The 22,709-nt window shown below is 43.1% G+C and overlaps 1 protein-coding gene across 4 annotated transcripts; it reads right to left on the bottom strand.

Annotated features, from left to right (window-relative positions):
* Window positions 1-478: 478 nt before the first annotated feature.
* Window positions 479-22,696, bottom strand: ZNF131 (zinc finger protein 131). 4 transcript variants are annotated; one of them, XM_069962759.1, is made up of 8 exons: window positions 21,876-22,080; window positions 19,917-20,055; window positions 18,921-19,022; window positions 18,276-18,420; window positions 14,926-15,280; window positions 14,601-14,823; window positions 12,823-12,953; window positions 479-5,176 (listed from the first exon to the last, which is right to left on the bottom strand). In XM_069962759.1, the coding sequence occupies exons 1-8, from the start codon at window positions 21,969-21,971 to the stop codon at window positions 4,520-4,522; spliced, it is 1,848 nt and encodes a 615-aa protein (XP_069818860.1). In that variant the 5' UTR covers window positions 21,972-22,080; the 3' UTR covers window positions 479-4,519. The 4 variants fall into 4 exon arrangements, with proteins under 4 accessions (XP_069818860.1, XP_069818861.1, XP_069818863.1 ...); XM_069962760.1 differs by lacking the exon at window positions 21,876-22,080 and adding an exon at window positions 22,570-22,696 and having other exon boundaries at window positions 14,601-15,280; XM_069962762.1 differs by having other exon boundaries at window positions 14,601-15,280; window positions 21,876-21,970.
* Between the last annotated feature and the right edge of the window lie 13 nt (window positions 22,697-22,709).

Here is a 22,709-nt window from a genome sequence, read left to right as displayed (position 1 = left end):
TCACGCTGGTGCCACCATAGTTACAGTGGGGTTGGGGGCCCAGGCTTGGTGAACAACCCAGGGCCTATGGTAAAGTTAATCCGCCTCTGTACATAGTGCTCTCCTATGCTGAACAAGGAATCAATGAGCGCCAGTGCTGTTCACTGATAAAAGGCAATTAACGGTGGGCACAAAGGATTGCAGCCAATGATGTTCGAGATTTCAAGGAGAGTGCTATGCATAACCGGGTGATTTCTGAAAGTGCAAAATCCGAGACAAAAGGTCAGAGGCAAGGCAAAACCAAACAAACTGGCAATAAAAATTCGGTACAAAAGTCAGAATTCGGGGAGATAGCCAGGCAAGATCAGGAACATGGAAAAAACTGAAAAGACGCTAGTAACACATGAAAGCCCAACAAGTGCAGACAGGTAAGCAATGCTATACGATATGTTTATTTTTTACCTGATGTCTGAGTGACCCATTAAATAAATGACAAGACTTTCCTTTGATGGTATTATTTTATTATCCATTATCTTGGATTCAAATATTTACAATCCTGTTTTCAACTCCATTACTCTTTAGCACTGGTAAATGTTATGGCTTTAAGGTCCCATAACTACACAAAGATACATAAGTTGCTGTAGAAAAATGTCTCCACAAAATCGGAGCCTGATTCTTCTTTTTGTACACAGTATCCACAGGAAATAAGGAGCTTTACAAAAAGCATACAAAACTTTTAATGAACAAAAAAAAAAATGGATGGCTCTATGCAATTTTAAGTTACCCTGAAAAAATCCCACTATGGCAAACACTTTCACTGTCTTTCAATGCAACACGTAATCCCTGTGAGCCCTGTCCCTACCACCATACATCTGTAGTCCTCCTTGTTTTCTTTTCCTTCTTTACCAAATCAATAGGAGTAATAACATGTGGTCAATGACATGTAGACAATAATTATATCCATACTAAATCAATGCCAACCCCCCAAAAGTGCCATCTATATTCACCATATTTGCAGAATGGTGCACTCCTGTGTGATTACATTCGCTGTGAGATTCTTTACATATCTTTGTAGTAAAATTGGCTTGTAAAAGAGTGTGCCTTGTTTATAATCTCTACAATGACAGCACTGCTATAGTTCTTTTCCCTCCTACATGAATAGTACTTTATTTTTTCTATCCAGGATGTGTCTCTTTTCATACCTTAATAAGATCATACATGATTCAAGGAAAGGGGAGGATGAATAGGCTATAAATAGTCAGGATAAAAAAGCTTCCAGGAAGAAATTAACAGGGTGCTAGTATCTGTTGTATAAAGTGCCAACACATGCATCGGAACATCTGCAGGCAATAGGCCGAATAAAAAACACTGGAAGATTTAGCATGTGATTTTGTAAGCACGCTTCATCTTAACTGCATACTGAAAAGGATAAAATGCCAGGAGCAATAAACTGCATTGAGAACGAGGACCACATGTCCAGTGCGGAGTTAAGGTGGGACAATGACTCAAACAATCAGTGCTCTGCTTTGAAGTGTCCCTGTCACTTTAAATAAAATCTCCACATTGATCGTCTGAGAGAGACGGAAGTGGTGCACGGCCAAGAACTTCACTCCTTTTCCTCCAATATCAACCTCACCAAAGGAGAAAGACTTCGTAGACTTGTAATGGAGACTGTCTCCTGCAGCAAGCCTGGAGTGAAGTGCTCAGTCACACGCTTCTCCCGACTCTAACAATTAATGAGGGGTCTGAATATCCAGACCTTGACGGATCAAAATTTTTAACATGTCTTTAGCATATGTCAAAAGTATTTTTAAATTAACAGTGTATATAATTTTCTAACTGGAACCAGAAAAAAAATACTATCTGATTGGTTAGTGTGTGAAACAAGTTTTTTTTTTTTTTTCTATCCATCTGTGACCTGTGACTGTACATTCCTCAGATCAGATGGAGGAGAACAGATCTCACAGTATACTGCAATGCTTACCAGAGAAAGGAGCAATACTTTGGTCCTTTCACAGCTTGTCTGTATAAGAAAGGCCTGATGTAAGACATAAGAATATACAGAGAAGGGCGGATGAACTAGTACATCAGTGCTTACAACAGATCCTGAAAACTTAGGTGTAAACTTCTAACGCAAAGAACATACCGAAGCTCTCCCATTCAGCTCCCAGAAGACCACACTGGTTTTAATGTTTCATGCACTAGAAATAGCATTTAATATGTGTATAATCATGTAAACTTAGTCGTGCATTTCTATTTTCATGAGCTTGTAGTATTGCAGAGGTATTGTGCACCACTGAAGGGATCAAGTTGACCTCCGGACATGAAGCAGATGTAAAGGGGTTACTTTTTAACAAGACCTCCAGCTATGGAACTGCATGCACCCAACTCTTTAGATTAAGGGCATTTCCCCTCCATTATCAAAACCATGTCTCCCGGTTGGATCAAGAGACAGTAGTATGTGCATTGCTGCTTAGTTTAAAGAGCATATACTATCAGGTACATCCTCTTTAATATGACCCACAGATAGAACGGTGCCACGGTCCTTTTCTTGAACCGCGGCCCGATTCCCGTGTACAGTGCCGTTCTATCTACGGATAGCGGGCTGGGGCTGAAGCACAGGAGGAGGGCAGGCCCGTCCCCAGTGGGAGGAATGCACCGCCCCTCCGACACGGCTCCTTTAGAATCAATGGCATAGACATGAGGGAATTCCCTCCCACTGGGGACGGGCCGGCCTGCTTCCTGTGCTTCAGCCCCGGCCCAATACAGGTGGATAGAATGGCTCTGTACATGCGAACAGGGCCGCGGTTTAAAAAACGGACCGCGGCACCGGCTTCCCCGTGACGGCGCCGTTCTATCCGTGGCTCATATTAAAGAGGATGTACTTCATGGTACATCCTCTTTAAAGTCTATGGGAATAAGGGATTTTTAGAGAGAACAAAACTTCTACTGACTACTGGTTTAAAAATGTAAAAAGACAAACAAAACTTACAAGTGGGCTTTCCTTACAAATGATGCACAGATCGCCTTCACTCAGCAGTGTGTCGTCACCTCACTAGTGATGGGTCAAAATGGATAAGAACTCTGTGATTTTATTGGCTAACCCATCCTCCTAAGGGCCCTATTACATGGTACGATCTATAGGAGGAAGCACAGGAATGGTAGGTAATTGGCCGCTAATTGTTTGGTGTTCTAGGGCTCTAAGTCCCTGTCTCTGCACTTAGAGGCTATGGGTGATTAGCAGAAGGGTAAAAGCAGAACTGTGGGACCTGTCGTCTTTCAGTGTGCGCAGAAAGACAGAAAACAGACACAGCGCAGCTTTTTTTCCACCAGAAAACCCCTTACAGAAGAATGAAGCATCAAGTTGGTAGTCTGGTTAGAAAAGAACCCTTGTCTTGTTTTTAAAAAAGGTACTGGTCACAAAAAGAAATAACACATCCTAGAGACATGTCAAAAGTTTTGATCAGTTGGGATCTGGATGTTCAGATTCTATTTACTGATACAGCAGGGGAAAGCACTCGACTAAGCACTTCACTTCCTGCAACAAGCTAGGGGAGTGAAGTGCTTAAGCCAAGCTCTTCTCCTGGTTAGAAGAACTGGTGAGAGCCTGAGCACCCACACCCCGATCACACCTTCTGACATGGCTGTATGGCATGCCCGTTTTTTATTAGCACTACAGGCACCCTTATGGTGTATTTACACAGAGAGATTTATCTGAAAGATTTTAGAAGCCAAAGCCAGGAATGGATTTGAGAAGAGGAGAAATCTCAGTCTTTCCTTTATGAACTGTTCTGTTTATAGCCTGCTTTGGGCTTCAAAGATCTGTCAGATAAATCTCCCCGTGTAGGCACACCATAACACTGGGTTTCTAAAGAAAACTCTATCACAAAATCTTAAAGGATAATTCCAGTCAACACATAATATTACTTTCAGGATACCAATAATAACAGAGCTTGAATATTTAACAATAAATAACATTTTTTTTATTTTTTTCTTGGGTTATGTCATTTACACAGAAAGATTATCTGCCAGATCATCTGCCAAAGATTTGAAGCCAAAGCCAGGAATGGATTTGAAAAGAGAAGAAATCTCAGGCTTTCCTTTATGACCTGATCTTTGTTTATAGTCTGTTTCTGGTTTTGGCTTCAAATTTTTGGCAGATAATCTGTCAGATAATCTTTTGGTGTAAATGGACCCTTCCTCATCATGGGCAGAGCTTACTGATGACTGTCAGATAGCAGAAGGGGTGGAGCGTGACACAGACTGACTGGAGTTTTCCTTTAAGCCATTTATACACTGCCATACATCACTGACCAATACTGAACAATCAGGTACAGAGTCAGGTGAGGAATCTCTGATGATTACAATGCAAAGTAATATCCACATGAATAACACAACCATTCCCTTTTATATGAGCAAATGGAAGAACATAGCTCAGGGCATTCAAGGATTTGTGGATGGTGGATATTTTCTATTAAATGCTGTAAAAACCTCTGCTCAACAACCAGCCGTCTGAGATTTATACTTAAGCTGCAATGTCCTATTCAGCTATAGCTTCTATGTGTGTCATGTCCATTTGTCGTATCTGTATGCTCTCAGACCCCGTGTGGACGATTTGATGAAGTTCGGTCACTTCTGCTTGGCAGGATTGTTCCTCAATAGTTTGTTCAATATGCTGAATATTAGACTCATCCAGAAGGTGTGCCTCCACCTCTTCCATATGTATCTGATCCACATGTTCAACATGTACTTCCTCGACGTGAACCTCAGTTCCTGGGTCTATCTGAAGATGCCCTACTTCTATGTGACCCATATGTACCTGAGTCTGTAGATCCAATATATGGGCACCTTTCACTTGGTTCACTTCTAGAAGATCTTGGTGCAAGTGACCTACTGTTAGTTGAGGTGGATCAACTTGAACTTGAATGACTTGATCCACTGGCACCACATGGACTTGTTCCACCTGTTCCACAAATGCCATTGAAGACACAGCCTCCGCTTCAGATTGATCAGACGGAAGTACAACCTCAGTCACTATTCCCTCCGAGATGTTATGAGTGTCGCGGAGGTGTTTCCTTAGTTCACTCCCTTGCATAAACCACATGTCACACAGTGTGCAGTGGTTGGGTTTCTCACCAGTATGAAGTACTAGGTGGTCTTTAAACTGGTCCCAGCAATTGAAGACACTATCACAGACCTAATAACAAAGGAAAGATTTTAAATTGTACATTTATGGCTCAGGTCTTTTCAAGAAGTTATCACCCTAATACCTGTCTGCAGCAGGCCAAAGCAATAAAGCACCGATCTCATGGATTGGTGCTGTATAATTCAACTACACTGATCTCCATGGGAGATTAGTGTAGTTGTATTAGAAGTCCCCCAGTGGGACTTCTAAATACGGTGAAGAAAAAAAAAAAAAATTTCTATAAATACAAAACCCCCTCCCCTAATAAAAGTATGAATCACCCCCCTTTTCCCATTTAAAGAAAGAAATAAACATATTTGGTATCGCCGCATGCGTAATCACGCGAACTATTAATTTATCACATTCCTGATCTTGCACGGTAAATTGCGTAACCGCAAAAACTGTTCATTTTTAGTAGCATCAAATCCAGAAAAATTGTAATAAAAAGCGATCAAAAAGTCGCCTATATGCAATCAAGGTACCGATAGAAAGAACACTTAATGGCACAAAAAATGACACCTCAATCAGCAATCAGCCCCATAGACCAAAGGATAAAAGTGTTATCAAAGGTTTTAATTTTTTTTTTAAAAGCCATTAAAATAATATAAAAGTCATGCAAGTTCCATATCGTTTTAATCATACCGACTTGAGGGACATATATAACATGTAGGTTTTTCCATAGGATGATTGTGTTTTTTTCAATTTCACTGCGCATATAATTTTTTCCTGGTTTCACAGCATATTTAATGAAAAAATTACAAATCTATAGAACTTTCTAAAACCAGTTGATTTGAAAGAAAAAGATTTTCACTGGATAACCCCTTAACCCCTTAAGGACAGAGCCTGAAATGGCCTTAAGGACAGAGACAAATTTTATGAATATGACCTGTGTCACTTTAGTCATTAATAACTTCGGGATGCTTTTACCTATCCGTCTGATTCTGAGACTGTTTTCTCGTGACATATGGTACTTTACATTTCTGGTAAAATGGAGTCGATACTCATAACGAATCTTTATGAAAAACACCAAAATAACGTGAAAAATTGTGAAAAATGCATTTTTCAAACTTTGAAACCTTTCTGCTTATACAGAAAATGGTTATGCCACATAAATTATATATTAAATAGCATTAGCAACATGTCTACTTTATGTTGGCGGCATTTATTAAACTATATTTCATTTTTTTTAGACAATAGAAAGCTTAAAACATTAGCAGCAATTTTCGAAATTTTCTGTCAAATTTCAAAATCAGATATTTTCAGGGACCTGTTCAGGTTTAGGCTCGGTTCACACGTTGTAAGAGTGCGGCTGTATTTGCGGCTGTAATTGTGCGGCGGTATTTTTGGTGGTTCGTGTGTATGCTTGGAAGTATAGGATATACGGCTGCACAGTGCACACTATGTATGAATCTACGGCCCTATCGTAAACGGACCCGTAAAAAATGAACAAGACCATTGTTTGCGGCTGGACATGCAGCCGAGGATTGACAGGCGGTCCGTACGGAGTACTTCAAAAATAGCCGGCAATGATGCCGAATGCCGATGCCTCTAATAGTTAATATATTAAATTAATCAAACACATTTTCTTTGTAATTAAGACACTTTCGTTGATCAATAATTTATTTCTAACGAATCCATCATTTTGCAATTAAATATACTGTTAAAAAAAATAGATATATAAATAAATGTATATTTATCTATATATTTATTTTTTGACAGTATATTGAATTGCACAATGATGGATTCGTTAGAAATAAATTATTGACCAACGAAACTGAATTTATTTCAACGAAAATGTGTTTTCTTAATTAAATATTAATTAGTACAGGAAGCTCTATAAGCCGTGAATTCATATGCCGGCAATAGAGCATTCTGTACTAATCATCACTTTACTTTACTCAAAACATCAAATGTTTCTTCTAATTATGTTGTGACAATAGCATTATTAGAAGAAACATTTAGAATTATATGTGCGCTCAGCTGATTGGCTGTTCGGCTGAGCGCACATATAATGAGCCGGTCCGCAGTACAGTGACTTCATTGTGCTGCGGACCAGCGAAGAGGACACATCGGGGTAAGTATAGAGCTCTCCCCACCCCCTCCCCGGCACTGCACCCCTCCCAGCAAGGAAGGGGGGTCACTTAACCCCTTCCTTGCTGGGATGGGTGCAGTCTGACATCAGTCTGGCCCTCAGGGGGTTAAGGGGGATGCAATACATCCTCCCTTAACCCCTTGGGGGTCAGACTGTAAGCAGTGATCTGTAAAGATGCTGCATACTGTAAGGAGCACAACACCGCTCACAATGATGGGTGTTGTGCTCCTGTTTGTGTGTTTTTTGTGTGTTTCTCCCTTTTTGTTTTTCAGATATCGGTATCCTGTGGATTACGTCGGATTCCATGGACTACGTCGATGACCAGCGTTTTTTTAATGTTTTTTTTAATAAAAAAGGTCAATGAGGGGTGTGGGGGTGTTTTTATTTGAATAAAAAAATTTGTAAACTTGTGTCTTGTCTTTATTTCTTTACTTTATAGACTTAGTAGTGGAAGCCGTCTAATAGACGGAATCCATTACTAAGTCGGGGCCTAGTGTTAGCCGGTATAAAATGGCTAACACTAACCCCCTATTATTACCCCAGTACCCAATGCCACCAGGGGTACTGGGAAGAGCCGGGTGCCAGTGGTCCCGGAGTGTCAAAATTGGCGCTCCTGGACCGGGCGGCAGCAGGCTGGTAAGATTTAGGCTGGGGAGGGCCTAAACCAATGGCTCTTCCCACCCTGGTGTTACCAGGCTGCTGTCGTTTGGTTTTTAACCCGGCTGGTTATAAAAATAGGGGGGACCCTATGCGGTTTTTTTTAATTATTTATTTATTTAAAAAAAAAAAACCAGACGTTTACATTTAATTATTGAACAATAAAAGGGACTTTATTAGAAAGAAAATGTGTTTTATTAATTCAATATATTAACCATGAGAGACATCGGCTATAGTGCAGAGGATCGCAAACCCCGGTAATAGCAATTCATGTAAACTGTTTCCCTGCTTTCCCAGATGCATCCAGAGGTGTTTGCATCACTTTCTTAAGATTTTATTTGTTATTTTTAGTTGAACCAGATTTCCAAGTAAATGACCGTATGTTTTGAGCCGCATGTCTATTTTTTCCCATGGCAGTAGTTTCACCCGCACATTTACAGCCGCATAAAAAATACAGCCGCACAGTTACAGCGTGTGAACCCAGCCTTAAAGTGTATTTGAGGGGCCTGTATGTTAGAAAGCCCCACAAAGCACCCCATTTCAGAAACTGCACCCCCCCACACTCTGCAAAAGCACACCCAGAAAGTGTTTTAACCCTTTAGGGGAGTCACAGAAATAAAAGCTAAGTGTGTAAGAAATTTGAAAATTTTTATTTTCTGTGCAGAGATTTTATTGTAATCCAATATCTTTCATAATGATAAACCAATTAGCAGAGAAATGCACCCCAATATTGATTGCCCCGTTTCTGCAGTTTATAGAAATACCCCATATGTGGCCCTATTGCGCTATTTGACGCAACCACAAGCCTCAGATATAAGGGAGCGCCCAGTGAATTTCAACGCCTCCGTTATATTTGGTTATTTTTGACTGTACCACTTCAGGTTGGCAGAGGCTCTGGGGTGCCAAAACCTAAAAAACACCCCTAAAAGGGACACCATTTAGAAAACTACACCCCTCAAGGAATGTAACAAGGGGTGCGGTGAGCATTTGGACCCCACAGGTGCTTCACAGATTTTCAGAACAATGTGGTGTAAAAAAGGAAAAATTCTATTTTTTACACTAAAATGTTGTTCTAGCCTTCATTTTTCATTTTTACAAGGGGATAAAAGAAAAAAAAAAACACCAAACGTGTAGCGCATGTGGACATTAAGTGCCAAGCGGGACGAGCCTCCAAAGGGAAAGAGCGCCAATTGGCCTTTGCAAGCTGGATTTTACTGGAATGGATTTCAAGGGTCATGTCGCATTTACAGAGCCCTCGTGCTGCCAAGACACTGGAAACCCCCCACAAGTGACCCCATTCTGGAAACTACACCCTTCAAGGAATCTAACAAGGGGTGCAGTGAGCATATGGACCCCACTGGTGATGGGCACAAATGTGGAACAATGTGACGTGAAAGGGAAAATTTTCATTTTTTCACTTTCATGGCACAAATGTGCCCGTCATCAAGGGGTCCATATCCCCGCTGCCCCCCTTGATAGATTCCTGAGGGGTGTAGTTTCCAGAATGGGGTCACTTGTGGGGGGTTTCCAGTGTTTTGGCAGCACGAGGGCTCTGTAAATGCGACATGGCGTTCATCATCCATTCTGGCCAAATCTAGCCTCCAAAATTCAAATGGCTGTCCTTCCCTTCGGAGGCTTGCCCTGCACCCACACGGCGCTTTATGTCCACATGTGGGGTATTTACGGACTCAGGGGGAATTGCTCTACACATTTTGTGTGTTTTTTTTCTCTTTTAACCCCTTGTGAAAATGAAAAATTTAAGGCTAAACCAACATTATAGTGTAAAAAATGTAATATTTAATTTTCACGCCATATTGTTCCACATTTGTGTCCGTCACCAGTGGGGTCCATATGCTCACTACACCCCTTGTTACATTCCCTGAGGGGTGTAGTTTCCATAATGGGGTCAATTGTGGGGGGGTTCAACTGTCTTGGCAACACAGGGGCCTTTTAAATGCAACATGGCCCCTCGAAATCCATTCCAGCCAAATCCAGCCTCCAAAAACCAAATGGCGCTCCTTCCCTTCGGAGGCTTACCCTGCACCCACATGGCGCTTTATGTCCACATGTGGGGTATTTCTATAATCAGGGGAAATTGCTCTACACATTTTGTGTTTTTTTTTTTTATCTTTTAACCCCTTGTGAAAATGAAAAAATCAAGACAAGATCAATGATTTGGTGTAAAAATTAAACATTTTTTACACTAAATGTTGGTCTAGCCTTGATTTTTTCCTTTTTCACAAGGGGTTAAAAAAGAAAGTGAACACAAAACGTGTAGGGTAGTTTCCCCTGAGTACGAAAATACCTCACATGTGGGCATAATGTGCCATATGGGCACAGGGCAAGCCACCAAAGGGACAGAGCGCCATTTAGAGGCTGGAATGGAGGATGGAGGCCATGTCGCATTTACAAAGCTCCTGTGCTGCCAGGAGAAACCCCCCACAAGTGACCCCATTATGGAAACTTCACCCCATAAGGAATCCAACAAGGGGTGCAATGAGGATATGGACCCCACTGGTGATGGGCACATATGTGGAACATGTGCCGTGAAAATAAAAAAAAAAATATATATTTTTTTTTTATTTTCACGCCACAAATGTGGCCGTCACCAGGGGGCCATATCCCCGCTGCCCCCCTTGTTAGATTCCTTATGGGGTGTAGTTTCCAGAATGGGGTCACTTGTGGGGGGTTTCTACTGTCCTGGCCGCACAGAGGCTTTGTAATTGCATCATGGCATCCTCTAATGGGAATGGCGGCCATACCTACTTAGCTGGGGAAAAGGGACAATTCTAATTTATTTGGGGGTATTGGGCCAATTATTAGTTTATAAGGTTGGAAATTACAGGTGTCCATCAAATTCAACCTGTGTTGATCCAGAGGAAGGCAAAAAACCCTCGTGAGGCAGACGACAGTAGCCTCATCACAGGGGAAAAATTCCTTCCCGACTCCATAATAGCGATCAGAATAAACCCTGGACCAACGTGACCCCTGAAATAGGAAAAAGGGACAGAATTTAGATAATGTAGAACTCCAATGACGTGTGGTGCGCCTTGGAGCGATCCAGTATGCAGAGGCCGGGGTGATCAGGACAGGTGGCACACTGGAAAATGGCGTCCTTCCTGATCCCCCTGTTACGCCACACTCTGCACTTCTTCTGGGGTCTCCCTTTCTCCAGTGTGGGGGACGTCACCTGGAAAATGTTGTCCTGGGGCGGTACAGGGTCCTTCATATCCAGAAGCGCTGGGTCCGCTCCATGGCTGCTAAATATTAGGGCTTTATTACTACTTCTGATATTTTCGTATTGTGCCGCAAGCTACCCTGAGGTACTCTCACAGAGTTTGTAGAATTTCACGCCAAACCGTGATCTCTTATTGGGACGGTACTGGCGGAAAAGACGTGTCTGGGGGGCAGCGTACGCTACGCTACCCCCAGACACGTCACTGGATGATGATGATGATGATGAATGGAGGAAAGAAGGATCCCCGCCATTCATTCTCACTGGCTGTTTCGGTGTTGGAGGCAATAATAGCATATGCGTCCGACGCCGAAAACACCCTGGGGGCCATCTTTATACGGGGACTAGTATATGGGGTATGTAAATGTTTATTGTAAAACTTTATTTCATGTAGTGTAGTGTAATGTAGTGTTTTTTTGACAGTAAGAAAATAATATCCCTACGCCAAGAAAGGAGCTGCTGATAAATGCCACACTTATGTGCGGCACTTATCAGCAGACAGTGGCGGTAGGATATAGGGGGAAAAAACACTCCTACGCCAAAAAGGAGGAGTTGCTGATCAGTGGCGCACTTACGTGCGATGCTGATCAGTACTCAGCGGCGTTAGGGCGCAAAAAAAGTAAAAAAAAAAAAATTGGGAAAAAAAAAAAAAATCTTTTTAACCCAAAGCAACTGATCAGTGAATGATATTCACTGATCAGCCGCTAGGGGGCAGTAGAGAGAAGATTGCCGGAGATTACCGATGCCCGCCGAACACGAGGACCCGAGTGTTTCCGAAGATTTCCGACGCTGGACGAACGAACCCGGAAGCGACGCGAAGAAGACGCGAGGACGGCGCGGACCGAAGATCTTCGCTCCGGACGGCCAGATCAGGTGAGTATGGTACACCTGCACCACACACACACCTGTTCTGCACCTCTCAGCTACCTAGCAGAACCCGGCAAAACTGTTTTTTACAGTATGATCGCCGTGATGGGCCGGCCGGTACTGGCCGGCCTATCACGGCGATCGTGGGGGTGGCACCGTGGCCATCTTTAGTGGGGACACTAATGGCGATTGGTGCTATCTCGGACAGCACCAATCGCCATTACTTTCCGGGTCACCGATGACCCGGAAAGCTGAATTTAGCTGCTATATGCTGATCTGTATAGATCAGCATATAGCAGCGATCGTCGGCATGGGAGGGGTTAATCACCCCCGTGCCGACGAGCAGAGATGGCCTGCTATACATTATAGCAGGCCATCTTCCCCGACCGCTGTGTGTGAACACACAGCGATCGGGGAAACATCGGGCGTACGTATACGCCCGTTTGCGTTAAAGCCCACCCTGCGGGGGCGTATACGTACGCCCGATGTCGTTAAGGGGTTAAACTGCATTTAGTAATATGCTTTACAGCACTATGGACCATAGGCTACCACAGACTGGACCTGCCCCATTCAAATAAATAAGACTGTCGTCTAGGTGTGCTCAATGACCTTTATAAAGGTCACTTTATAGGGACGGCTGAGAGAGATGCATCACTCAAGTCCAGCTAGATGGGGAGCAGCAGCAGAGTACTCTGAAACCCCACAAGCAGTCCAGAGTAAACTGTTGGAAAAACATTTCAGTTTATGTTTTTTGCTGCCCATAAAACAGCTGACAGATTCCCTTTAAAACATGTATGGATCACTTACCTGACATTCATACAATTTCTTTCTTCCCTTCTTTGCACCAACACCATACTGACAAGCTGTTAAGTGACATTTAAGAGTGCTGTTCCTAGCGAAATGCTCGTGACAGTTTGGACATTCAAAAGGTTTTTCACCTAGATGCCAAAAAAAAGGAATATTACAAGACGTTCTGTCATAAGAAAAGCAATCTCCTACAATCAACTCTAAGTACAAATTTTATAATGGGACAATGTGAACTAACAAGTAACAAGAATTAACATTAATTGTTTCCATAAAACTGCTACTGAGTTTTACTTGAACAAAAATTGATGTGAATGGCTAGCCACAAGTAGCAGTTGAATGGGTCGCAGTGGAATGGGTCAGCATATTCACGTCAAAGGCAGAACGTAAAGGAGTTGTCACTTACCTTCTGCCGTTTGAAGCCTCAGAAGTATCCCTTCCGAGATGTTCAGGCGTTGGTCAAGTTCCCAATCACTGCAAGCGGGCATAGTTTTACCCATCCATTAGCAGAACAGTGTCTCTGATTATGCCTCAATACTGTGCAGCTAATGGAGATCGCAACTGGGACCGAGACCCAGCCCACCAAACTCTCGGAAGGGGGCTGAAAGAGTTTCAGCATCGGGGAGCAGAAGATGGCTAAAGCCAACCCTCCAAAGACAAGCCCACCATCCGAAATAGACGGGTGATATTGTGATATCAAGATAGTCCATCAGTCACTGATCAGTGGGTTACCACCACGTGACGTGATCAGCTGTTTGGTGCCTGCACTAGAGTGAATGCAGTCAGAAGCTGTTTTCTCCGTTCACCGTGTAGTGGCCGGACACGGTTCCTGAAGGGTAAGCTCCTGCTACACAGTGAAAAGAGACAAACTGCTTCACTGTGTAGTGCAGGAACCATATATCATACATGAAATAAAATTTTCTAATGTGAACCCAGCCTTAGAAATAATAGCATGTGTAAAAGGCATGGGTATAATATCCATAGCACATATTTTAATCTGCTCTGTCAGTGGTGTACACACATAATGTAAGTTGGTGAAATACTGATGTGTCGATCCTTATGTTTCTGTGCTTTTATTGCAAAGTTTTAGCGAACATTAGAAAAACATAGCTGCTTTCTTCAAATTGCAGCACCACTCCAGCTATCAGGTGGTATTACAACTTGGCTTAACTTCAATGGAGCTAAGCTATAATATCACACACAAACTCTGGACGAGGGGAGCTATTTTGTGAAAAAAGCATCCATGTATGTCTAAAAATCTCAGAATGCCAGGTGTATGCTTCTGGATTTCTGATGCAGAGATATGCAACATACCATTGAGTATCATTGTGTACACAGGGCCTCTAGGACTACAATTTCTCATGACAAATACCATACATTATAACTAAGGATATAACTGTGTGCCATACATAGCACAGAAATCTCCTAAAACCTGTTTTGTCTTCAAAGCTACTAGTCTTGTGACAATCTACTGGGCCAAGAGTAACGGTAAAGAAGGAAACATCAGTACATAGAGCTCTACAGTAGGGTTTCTAACGCCTTTAGGGAGCCCTAGTGTAAAAAAAAAAGGGTAATTATTGCTGTAAAATACAAATACAGATACAAAATATTCAATGCAAATTTTTTTTTTTTTTAAATTGACAGGCCTTTAGCTCTTGGCAATACAGAGAGCAGAAAATCACTGTGTGAGGCAGCTGTTACATCCAGGACTATGCAATTCTGCTGCAGCTGCTGCCCTCTGCTGACCCGCCTAGTGCATGTGCACATATGGGCGATGTTACCTGTATGCTTCCTTAAGTGTTCTTTGAAATGTCCAAAGTGATCAAACTGTTTATCGCAGTATTGACAAACATGGATTTTTTTGCCCGGTCTCGGCCTCTTGTTGGCACCGCTTTCTTCTAGATGGTAACAGGTGAGGTGTTGCTTCCACGCAATCTCACGTACGTAGCTTTTATTGCATATTTCACACTTAAAATTGTCAGCGGAGTGTGATTTCATGTGTTCCTTTAAATGGTAAAACAATTTAAATGAACGATTACATTTCTGACAATGGAACATGTTGTTGACATGTGACAGATGAACTTCCATTATTTCTATGCCTTCTACCTGTTTGCCCGCAGCATCGCTTTCACTGGCACTGTCTTCTTGCAGCTGCCTTTTTCTTTCGCCTTGGCGGTATTTGCTGGTAATATCTGCTAGAAGTGCTAGGGCAGAGTCATCCGACGTGCCTGTACTCTGAATGTATTTCACAGACTGATCGGGTGACGTCACGGCTTCCAGAGTCTCCATGTTTTCCTCTAATTCAATTGTTCCTTCAGTGATTTCAACTTCAATCTCAACTGGTTCGCCTTCTGAAGTTGGCATGGTTTCTGTGATGACATTGGTTGTGTCAGAAATCTTCCATTTTTTAATAGATCCTTCTACTGGTGGCTTTTCTTCGATCATTATGGTCTCTTTGTTCCTAGCAAACACACACACACAAGCTCATTAAATATCTGTGGAGTCTATAAAAAGCAGCATATTTTACATCTTACTTATAGAGAAACACAGCTACTTTCTTGCAAAAACAGCACCACCCAATATCCTCAGGTTGTGTTTGGTATTACAATTCAGCTACATTCACTTCAATGAAACCCACACCCAAACTGAGGACAGGAGAGGTGCTCTTTTTGAAAGAAAGTCACAATGTTTTTCTAGGCCTGGATAAAAGGGGTATTCTCGATTCAGGGAATAAGAGTTATTCCTGCAACCAGAGATCTTGGATATTCTGAGCACTTGATTGAGAAAGTACAATAACGTATACAAGTTTTCATTGTACTATGAAAAACCCTCTAACTGGAACCATCATATCCCTTTAAAAGTCTTACATTCTGGCATATTTCAGGCTTTTAAGTGTATGTACCATTTATTTAGAGGATATGTTATGGGCCAGCCCTCTAAACCAGGACATCTACTTAATGTACTCACTTAAGTTATCCCCTAACCACAAGATAGCGGATAACTTGCAGATGGTGGGCTCTGACTGCTGGGACAGCCCTGCAAGAGCTGCTGCATTTGGCAATGGTCGAAAAGGCCACAGCAGATGACTGGACTAGTGGCTGTGAGTGCGTGACCTGTTCTGTTCATTCTACGATGCGGTTTTACTCCATTGTGGGCACTGGAAGGGTTTTCTGCAGTTGATTCCAACCGATCTACAAGTTATCCCCTATTCTGTGGATGGAGGGATAACTTTTCAAGTGAAAATACAACTAAGGGTGCATTCACACCACGGGGGCTGGCACACCAGGGCATTTCAGGATTTAGCAGTTTCAACACAAATGGTCTGCTAAAACATCACACGGCTACAGGCTTGTAAAAATTGTGCCCGGATCCTAATATAGTCCAATTACATATAAATAAAACTCCAAGGCTGGTGTCACGTGGCAGCATAGTTTTTTTTTTTTTTAAACTGCCACGGCACTTTTTGGCCCAAAGCCAGAAGTGGATCCAGCAGACATATGTTAATATGTTAGACCCTATTTTTGCACCTTGAGTACCACCGCCGCGGAAGTGCCGTCTTCTACATATTTCTACACCCTCTTTTTGCATGACTTCTCTACAAAGGTGTAATGGGTAAACTTAGCAGTTTTCATACATTATTTTATATCATACGTCATGGTGCTTGTTTCAGTAAAAAGTGATCTTTTATCATCTGTGGATTGTGCTATCTGCAACATCATCGGCACATAGGCCCCACTCCCTCGATGGGCATTGGAACAAGCCGGCCTAAAGGTCTAGGCCCGACCTGCTCTAGGTCAGTCCATACCAATGGCCGCTGAGGGGGGCGTGGTCTATGCGTTGGTGATGTCTCAGAGCGGCGTGCCCTACAGGAGCGATGGGGGCAGGGCTAAGTGATGCTGCAGCCGTGAAGCCCGGCTCAGGTAGCACAATCAGCAGTTGATAAAAGATCACTTTTTACTGGAACAAGCACCATGACGTATGATAGAAAATAAGGTATAAAAACTGCAACATTTTCCCTTTACACCTGTGTAGAGAAGTCAGAATGCAAAAAGGGGGTAACAGTGTCACTTTAAAGCATACCTGTCGCTATTTATTTTTATTTTATAAAGAAATCAACAGGGGTTGTGATCACAAGCAGTTTTGCTTAGTTTTTATATACTTGCTTCGGTATTCTACGTTTAAATCCACATTATACATATAGCCAAACTTTGGTCCATGACAATATTTGATCTATGGTCTCTTTTTGAAACACAGGAAATCCCAGTCTTTTGCTCGCTCACACAAGGAAAGGACACCTGTTCATCATGCAGGTTGTATATCAACTGAGGTCAATTAACTAATTAGGCAAATTATATTATTGACCTTTGCTAATTCTATTATCTATGCATGCGCTTACCAGGAGACAATGCTTTTTGTTATGTAATAACTCAGTCAGTATAATGTCACTGTGTCGTTACAGAGGTTTTGGTGCTGTGTGACAGGAGAGCTGACCATACAATCCGAGCACCCCCAGGATTTTCTGCTACTGAATGTGAACACGCAGCAGCTGTACACATGTGCAGTGAAGGGAGACACCTAGTGGCAATATGTATAATGTTAATTTAAAATGGTTTATTGCAAAGCTGATTATGATCACAACCTGTTGATTTGGCCACAGTGCCTCTTAAAAGGAGAATTCCGGGGTCACACTTTTTTTTTTTTTTTCTTCAAAAGAGCTGGGGAGGAGGTGCCTGAACATAACATGAACCTACCGCCAGATCAAGCGATGGGATCTGCTTTCCTTCGCTCTGGTTCCTGGTCCCCCGGCCGTTTCCCAGTATGAGCGGGGACCCGGGTCGTGAAGTCAGGCCCACTCAGCCAGTCAACAGTCGAGGTGGGACCGGGAACCAGAACGGAGGACAGCAAACCCCAGCGCTGAAGCCAGGGAAGTAGTGCATGTTGTTATGTTCAACCACCTCCTTTCCTGGCTCTAATGAAAAAAAAGGCCAAATCTAGACTGCTGCTCATTCAAAGAGCCTTTACGTGGTCCAATTATCTTGCAAGCAGGGCAGTCATTGCTCACATTGCCTTTCATTTTTCACCATTGTCAGCTGCACATCTTGTTTACAATGGGTGATATACGGCTGACTAACAATAACATGAAAATTTATGTCTAGTTGGGGTCTAGATGTTCAGATCTACAGCGCTTGTTAGATAGAGGCAGGACAAGCATGTGGCTGTATACTTCACTCCCCAGCCTGCTGCCTTTTCCATCTCACTGCAGGAGATCGTCTCAGTGTGCTGTTTTCATTTCATTACACGTCTACTTTCTGCATTGTACCATTTGCAACATATTCTGTCCTTTATATACATATTCTCTCTGGATCTGTCAACATTTACTGCGGTTACTTTATTTGTTATTAAATAGCAGATATTTATATATTAAATATATATTTATATCCATATCCATTTAATACCTGAACTCAAGTGCTTTGATGGCCTCATGCATCTGGAGATACTCGGCTGCCTTGTATATGTCACTGGCCTCCTCTTCCCCTTGTAGCATCAGTTTTGCAGTGTATGTGAACTCTATTAGATGCCGAAAGGCAACATTACTCACACCTGTGTTTGGAACAAAAAAAATAAATCAAGAAAAGGAAAAGAAAAGTCCTCAGACTACAATCAATGCAAGCAAAGTTATACCAGCATGTTTATGCCATTTGCCCTGTGGTAAACTGAGATGCTATCTATATTCCTTAAGTCAGTACAGTTACAACAATACCCAATTTCAATAACTTTTATTTTACTACTAATTTAAAAAAATAAATTCTTAAATTCCCTGGTTTTATCTTTCAGTCTATAGGTCTGTGTTATCAACCGGTTAAAGGGATCGTCCCAAGATAACCAGAAATTACCTGCAGGATAGGTAACAAGTCTGACTACTTGGACCCTGATAATCATGAGAACATCATCATAATAATGAGTCCTGTAATCTTAGTAGGATTGACAGGTCTCTTTGTAATCAGTGGGAGCCCCCACCCCATGATCAGGCACGTATAACTTATTCTATGGATGTTGATCGTAGGATAAAGTTACTCCTTTTTAAACTATACAGTGAATACCTTCTATTTCCACCAAGGGCTCTTCTGTAAAATCCTGAAAGAATTTGTAGAAAAAATGGCTGCAGGCAGCAAGGACGGCTTTGTGGGCTTTGAACTGGTGGCCTAAAAATAAAGCAAGGGTAATATTAGAATAATGCATTGATTTTCTATAAAATATAATGAGCATCTAATAATAGGCAACACAACATTGAGAGGATATCAGTTATTTGTCCCATTTCTACCACAACCAGTCTATAAGCAACAATGACTGTGCCTTTGTAAGCAGTGTCTGTACCGGGGACATATATAGCACTTATGTAGTCAAGGGACAGATCTAGACGAGGACGAATTCTTTCATATATATGCATAGGGATTGACAACTAACTTTTTCACACTCCTAAATGGAAAACTTGCCTAATGCAATGGTAGATTATTTCTAGATACTTTTTGTCAGATGTATTAATCTGGATTATTATACAGAATATTAGAATGTCAAGGATTGTAGAGATGAAAAGGGCACACACCACAAAGTGTGATCTTCTTTATTTAAGTAGTGTATTAAAAACACAGGACATACTGGGCATTTCAGCAAGACGCCAGACACCTAAATGAAGCAAGGTTACAGCTGGTTCATGCTCATGCGCGTTTCTTCAGACTTCAGCGCGGCCTGAAGAAGCGCGTATGCACATGAACCAGCTGTAACCTTGCTTTATTTAGGTGTCTGGCGTCTTGCTGAAATGCCCAGTATGTCCTGTGTTTTTTAATATACGACTTGAATAAAGAAGATCACACTTTGTGGTAAGTGGCCTTTTCATCTCTACAATCCTTGACTGTTATGTTTGCCTCTTACACTCTGGAAAAGTGAGAACCAACCAGTTATCGCTTATATACTGTGCGACCATACTGGCTGCATTCATATCCCCCGCTCTAGTGAAACCCCCTAGGATAGTGCCGGTGGCTGTTACTCTCTCTATATTTATGAATATTAGAATGTGTGACATAACCTGAGACACTTACCATCCACAATCAGGGTAATGTCTGTAAACTGGTCTAGTTCCCGCTGCTCATTCAACCTGTCCATCATCACTTTATAGTGGTCTGGGAATTCCTGAATGCAGCCCATCGTCTCCTCAGCTTCCATGCCTGAACAGCTAGTCTGAAACAGAGGCAAGTAACATGTAATATCCAAATACTGCACACAGAATAATGAGAATTTTACATTTACAGATCTACATTTTCTGTTTAAAGGGAACCATTCAGAGCAATTGGGCTCATATGGTTCCCTGAACCGCTGTATACAGCTCTTGCAGCAGCCGCGGCACATACCAGCCGTGGCTGCAGCAGGAGCTGTATACCAGAAAAAAAAGCACTTTAATCCCCCGGGCGCGTGACAGGCAGAGGCGGGGAGGTGGTCATCTGGGCGGCTCCCCGCCCGTGTCTAGTCACCGCGCTCCAAGGGGATGAATGACAGGCAGAGAGGTCCCTTAGGGTGCCTTTACACAGAGATTTATCTGACAGATTTTTAAGCCAGGAACAGACTATAAACAGAGATTGAGATTTCTCCACTTTTCAAATCCATTCCTGGCTTTGGCTTCAAAAATCTGTCAGATAAATCTCTGTGTAAAGGCACCCTTACTGGCCTCTCTGCCTGTCAACCATTCTGCTGACAGGCAGAGAGCGGTGAGTAGACAGGGGCAGGGAGCCGCCCAGATGACTACTTCCCCACCGCTGCCTGTCACGCACCCGGGGGATTAAAGTGCTTTTTTCTGGGTATACAGCTCCTGCTGCAGCCATGACCTGTATGTGCTGCGGCTGCTGCAGGAGCTGTATACAGCAGTACAGGGAACCATATCAGCCCAATTGGGCTGATTGATTCCCTTTAAACAGAAAATGTAGAAAAGAATTAAAGCTGCTTGCCATCACCCCCCCCCCCCCCCCCAATTTATAAAAAATAAAATAAATTTTTTTTTTGTAGATGATCACCCTAGCGCCTTCTACCAACACGTGGGTAGGGCATCTCCCTGTGATATTCATATGTCCAAACAGGGTATGTGAACAGGCGTTGCCTCCATCTGTCACCCTTTATAAGGGGAACTTTAAGGGGATCTGCACCCTCTATCAGCGACAGCCCCTATAGACGCCGGGACACTGAGGAGGAAGGTATGTGTCTTAGTCAGGGTAAACTCCGCTCTTTGGCACTGCCCACCCGCTTCATTGAGCGGTCCTCCCTACTGAAGAATATGCTGACTTAGGGTGCGTGCACACTTACGGAATCCGCGCATATGACCCGTGGCGGATTCTGTTGCTCGTACCTGCATGCGGTGGCGTGCATCTCCACCCATGCCATAAACTCAATTCTATGCACGGCCGGATTCCGCCCGTGCATAGAATAATGTCTATGGCACTGGTGGAGATGCGCGCCGCCGCGTGCGGGTACGAGCAACAGAATCCGCATTGGGTCTTACACACAGGTTCCGTAGTGTGCACGCACCCTAACAGCGCAGGATCAGCACCGAGGAGGAAGGTAAGACACAAACCTTCCGCCTCAGCATCCCGGCAAGTTAGATTCATCTTTCATATTTCCCCTTTAAAGGGGAAAAACCATGCAACTCTATTATATGGGTCTGTGCATGCGCCATTCATTTGGGAAATCACCTGGTCGGGATTTCAGCTGGACAGACAGGGAGGACATGGAGACAGGGGAGGTAATGCAGCTGAGAGCACTGTAATGCCCTGGCCACGCCAAACTAAAGCAGTCATTGATGTTTTGGACCTACAAAATAAAGCACGGTGTCAGCAGCTTCACAGCTATGGCTTATGTGACAGCTTTATTTTCATAATCAAGAAATCATTACATTGTATTTAATCATATTTTAGACCTGAATTTGTCACCAAAGGGGGTTAAAAGAATAATTATAAATACAAATGTATTTTTTTTTTTTTTACATGACCATGATATTGATCTATATGACATACAGGCATCTGTACAAATAGCATGGGAGAACAAGGTGGTACTGCAGCTTGGTAGTCAGCTCTGCCAGTCCATTCACCCGGAGGATTAGGTGCCCCCATACTTATGGATAACCATATATGAACAATGGTTTAGTTGCCCAGAGAAACCAGATTTCATATGAATAATGAAAGCAGTGACGTAATGATTTCCATAGTGACCCCGCAGCAGCAGCATCACAGCCCTCTCCTTTACTGTACACACAGTCCCACGCATCCATACTGTCACATGTCATTCTCCCACGTGACGCCGAACACCCCGCCCTTCTCGCTTCCTATTGGCTGCCTGTCGGACATTTAGATACGCTTTCAACCAATCACGGCTACGCTCTAGGCACCGGAAGGCCTAGTTTTACCGCCCTCCTCCTGGGCCCCCAAATCCAGCTGGGGACACCTGCGGCTCACCTCTCACGTACGTTTCTTCCATCCCCACCACACGCCGCTTAGGTCAGTGACATGAAGCCTTTAATAACCAGTCACTCAGTACGTCCGACCGCTCCAACTTCGATAATGTCGGCGCCAGTCGTTATTACGTCATCAAAACGCGCATTAAAATCTCCCCCTCACACGCTGCGGTTTTGGCTCCGGCTCGTCTGGTGAGAGGGGAGCGACTACCGTAACCAGCGGAAGCTTCCCCGAGGATCGCTATCCCTATACTTACCGGCACTAGTCAGACTGGCTGTCCGCGGCCTCCTCCTAGCGTCTGCGGATGGCTGTGGGGAGAGGGCGGGCGACTCGGCTTCCCGGCGGCCCCCGCACAGGAAGTGACGTCATGACGGTCGCTCAGCTGGCGGGAAAGCC

Source organism: Dendropsophus ebraccatus, chromosome 3 (genome assembly GCF_027789765.1).
Source record: "Dendropsophus ebraccatus isolate aDenEbr1 chromosome 3, aDenEbr1.pat, whole genome shotgun sequence".
NCBI lineage: Eukaryota > Metazoa > Chordata > Amphibia > Anura > Hylidae > Dendropsophus > Dendropsophus ebraccatus.
Note: the sequence above shows the minus strand (reverse complement) of the source record. Positions and strands in the feature narration are given on the sequence as shown.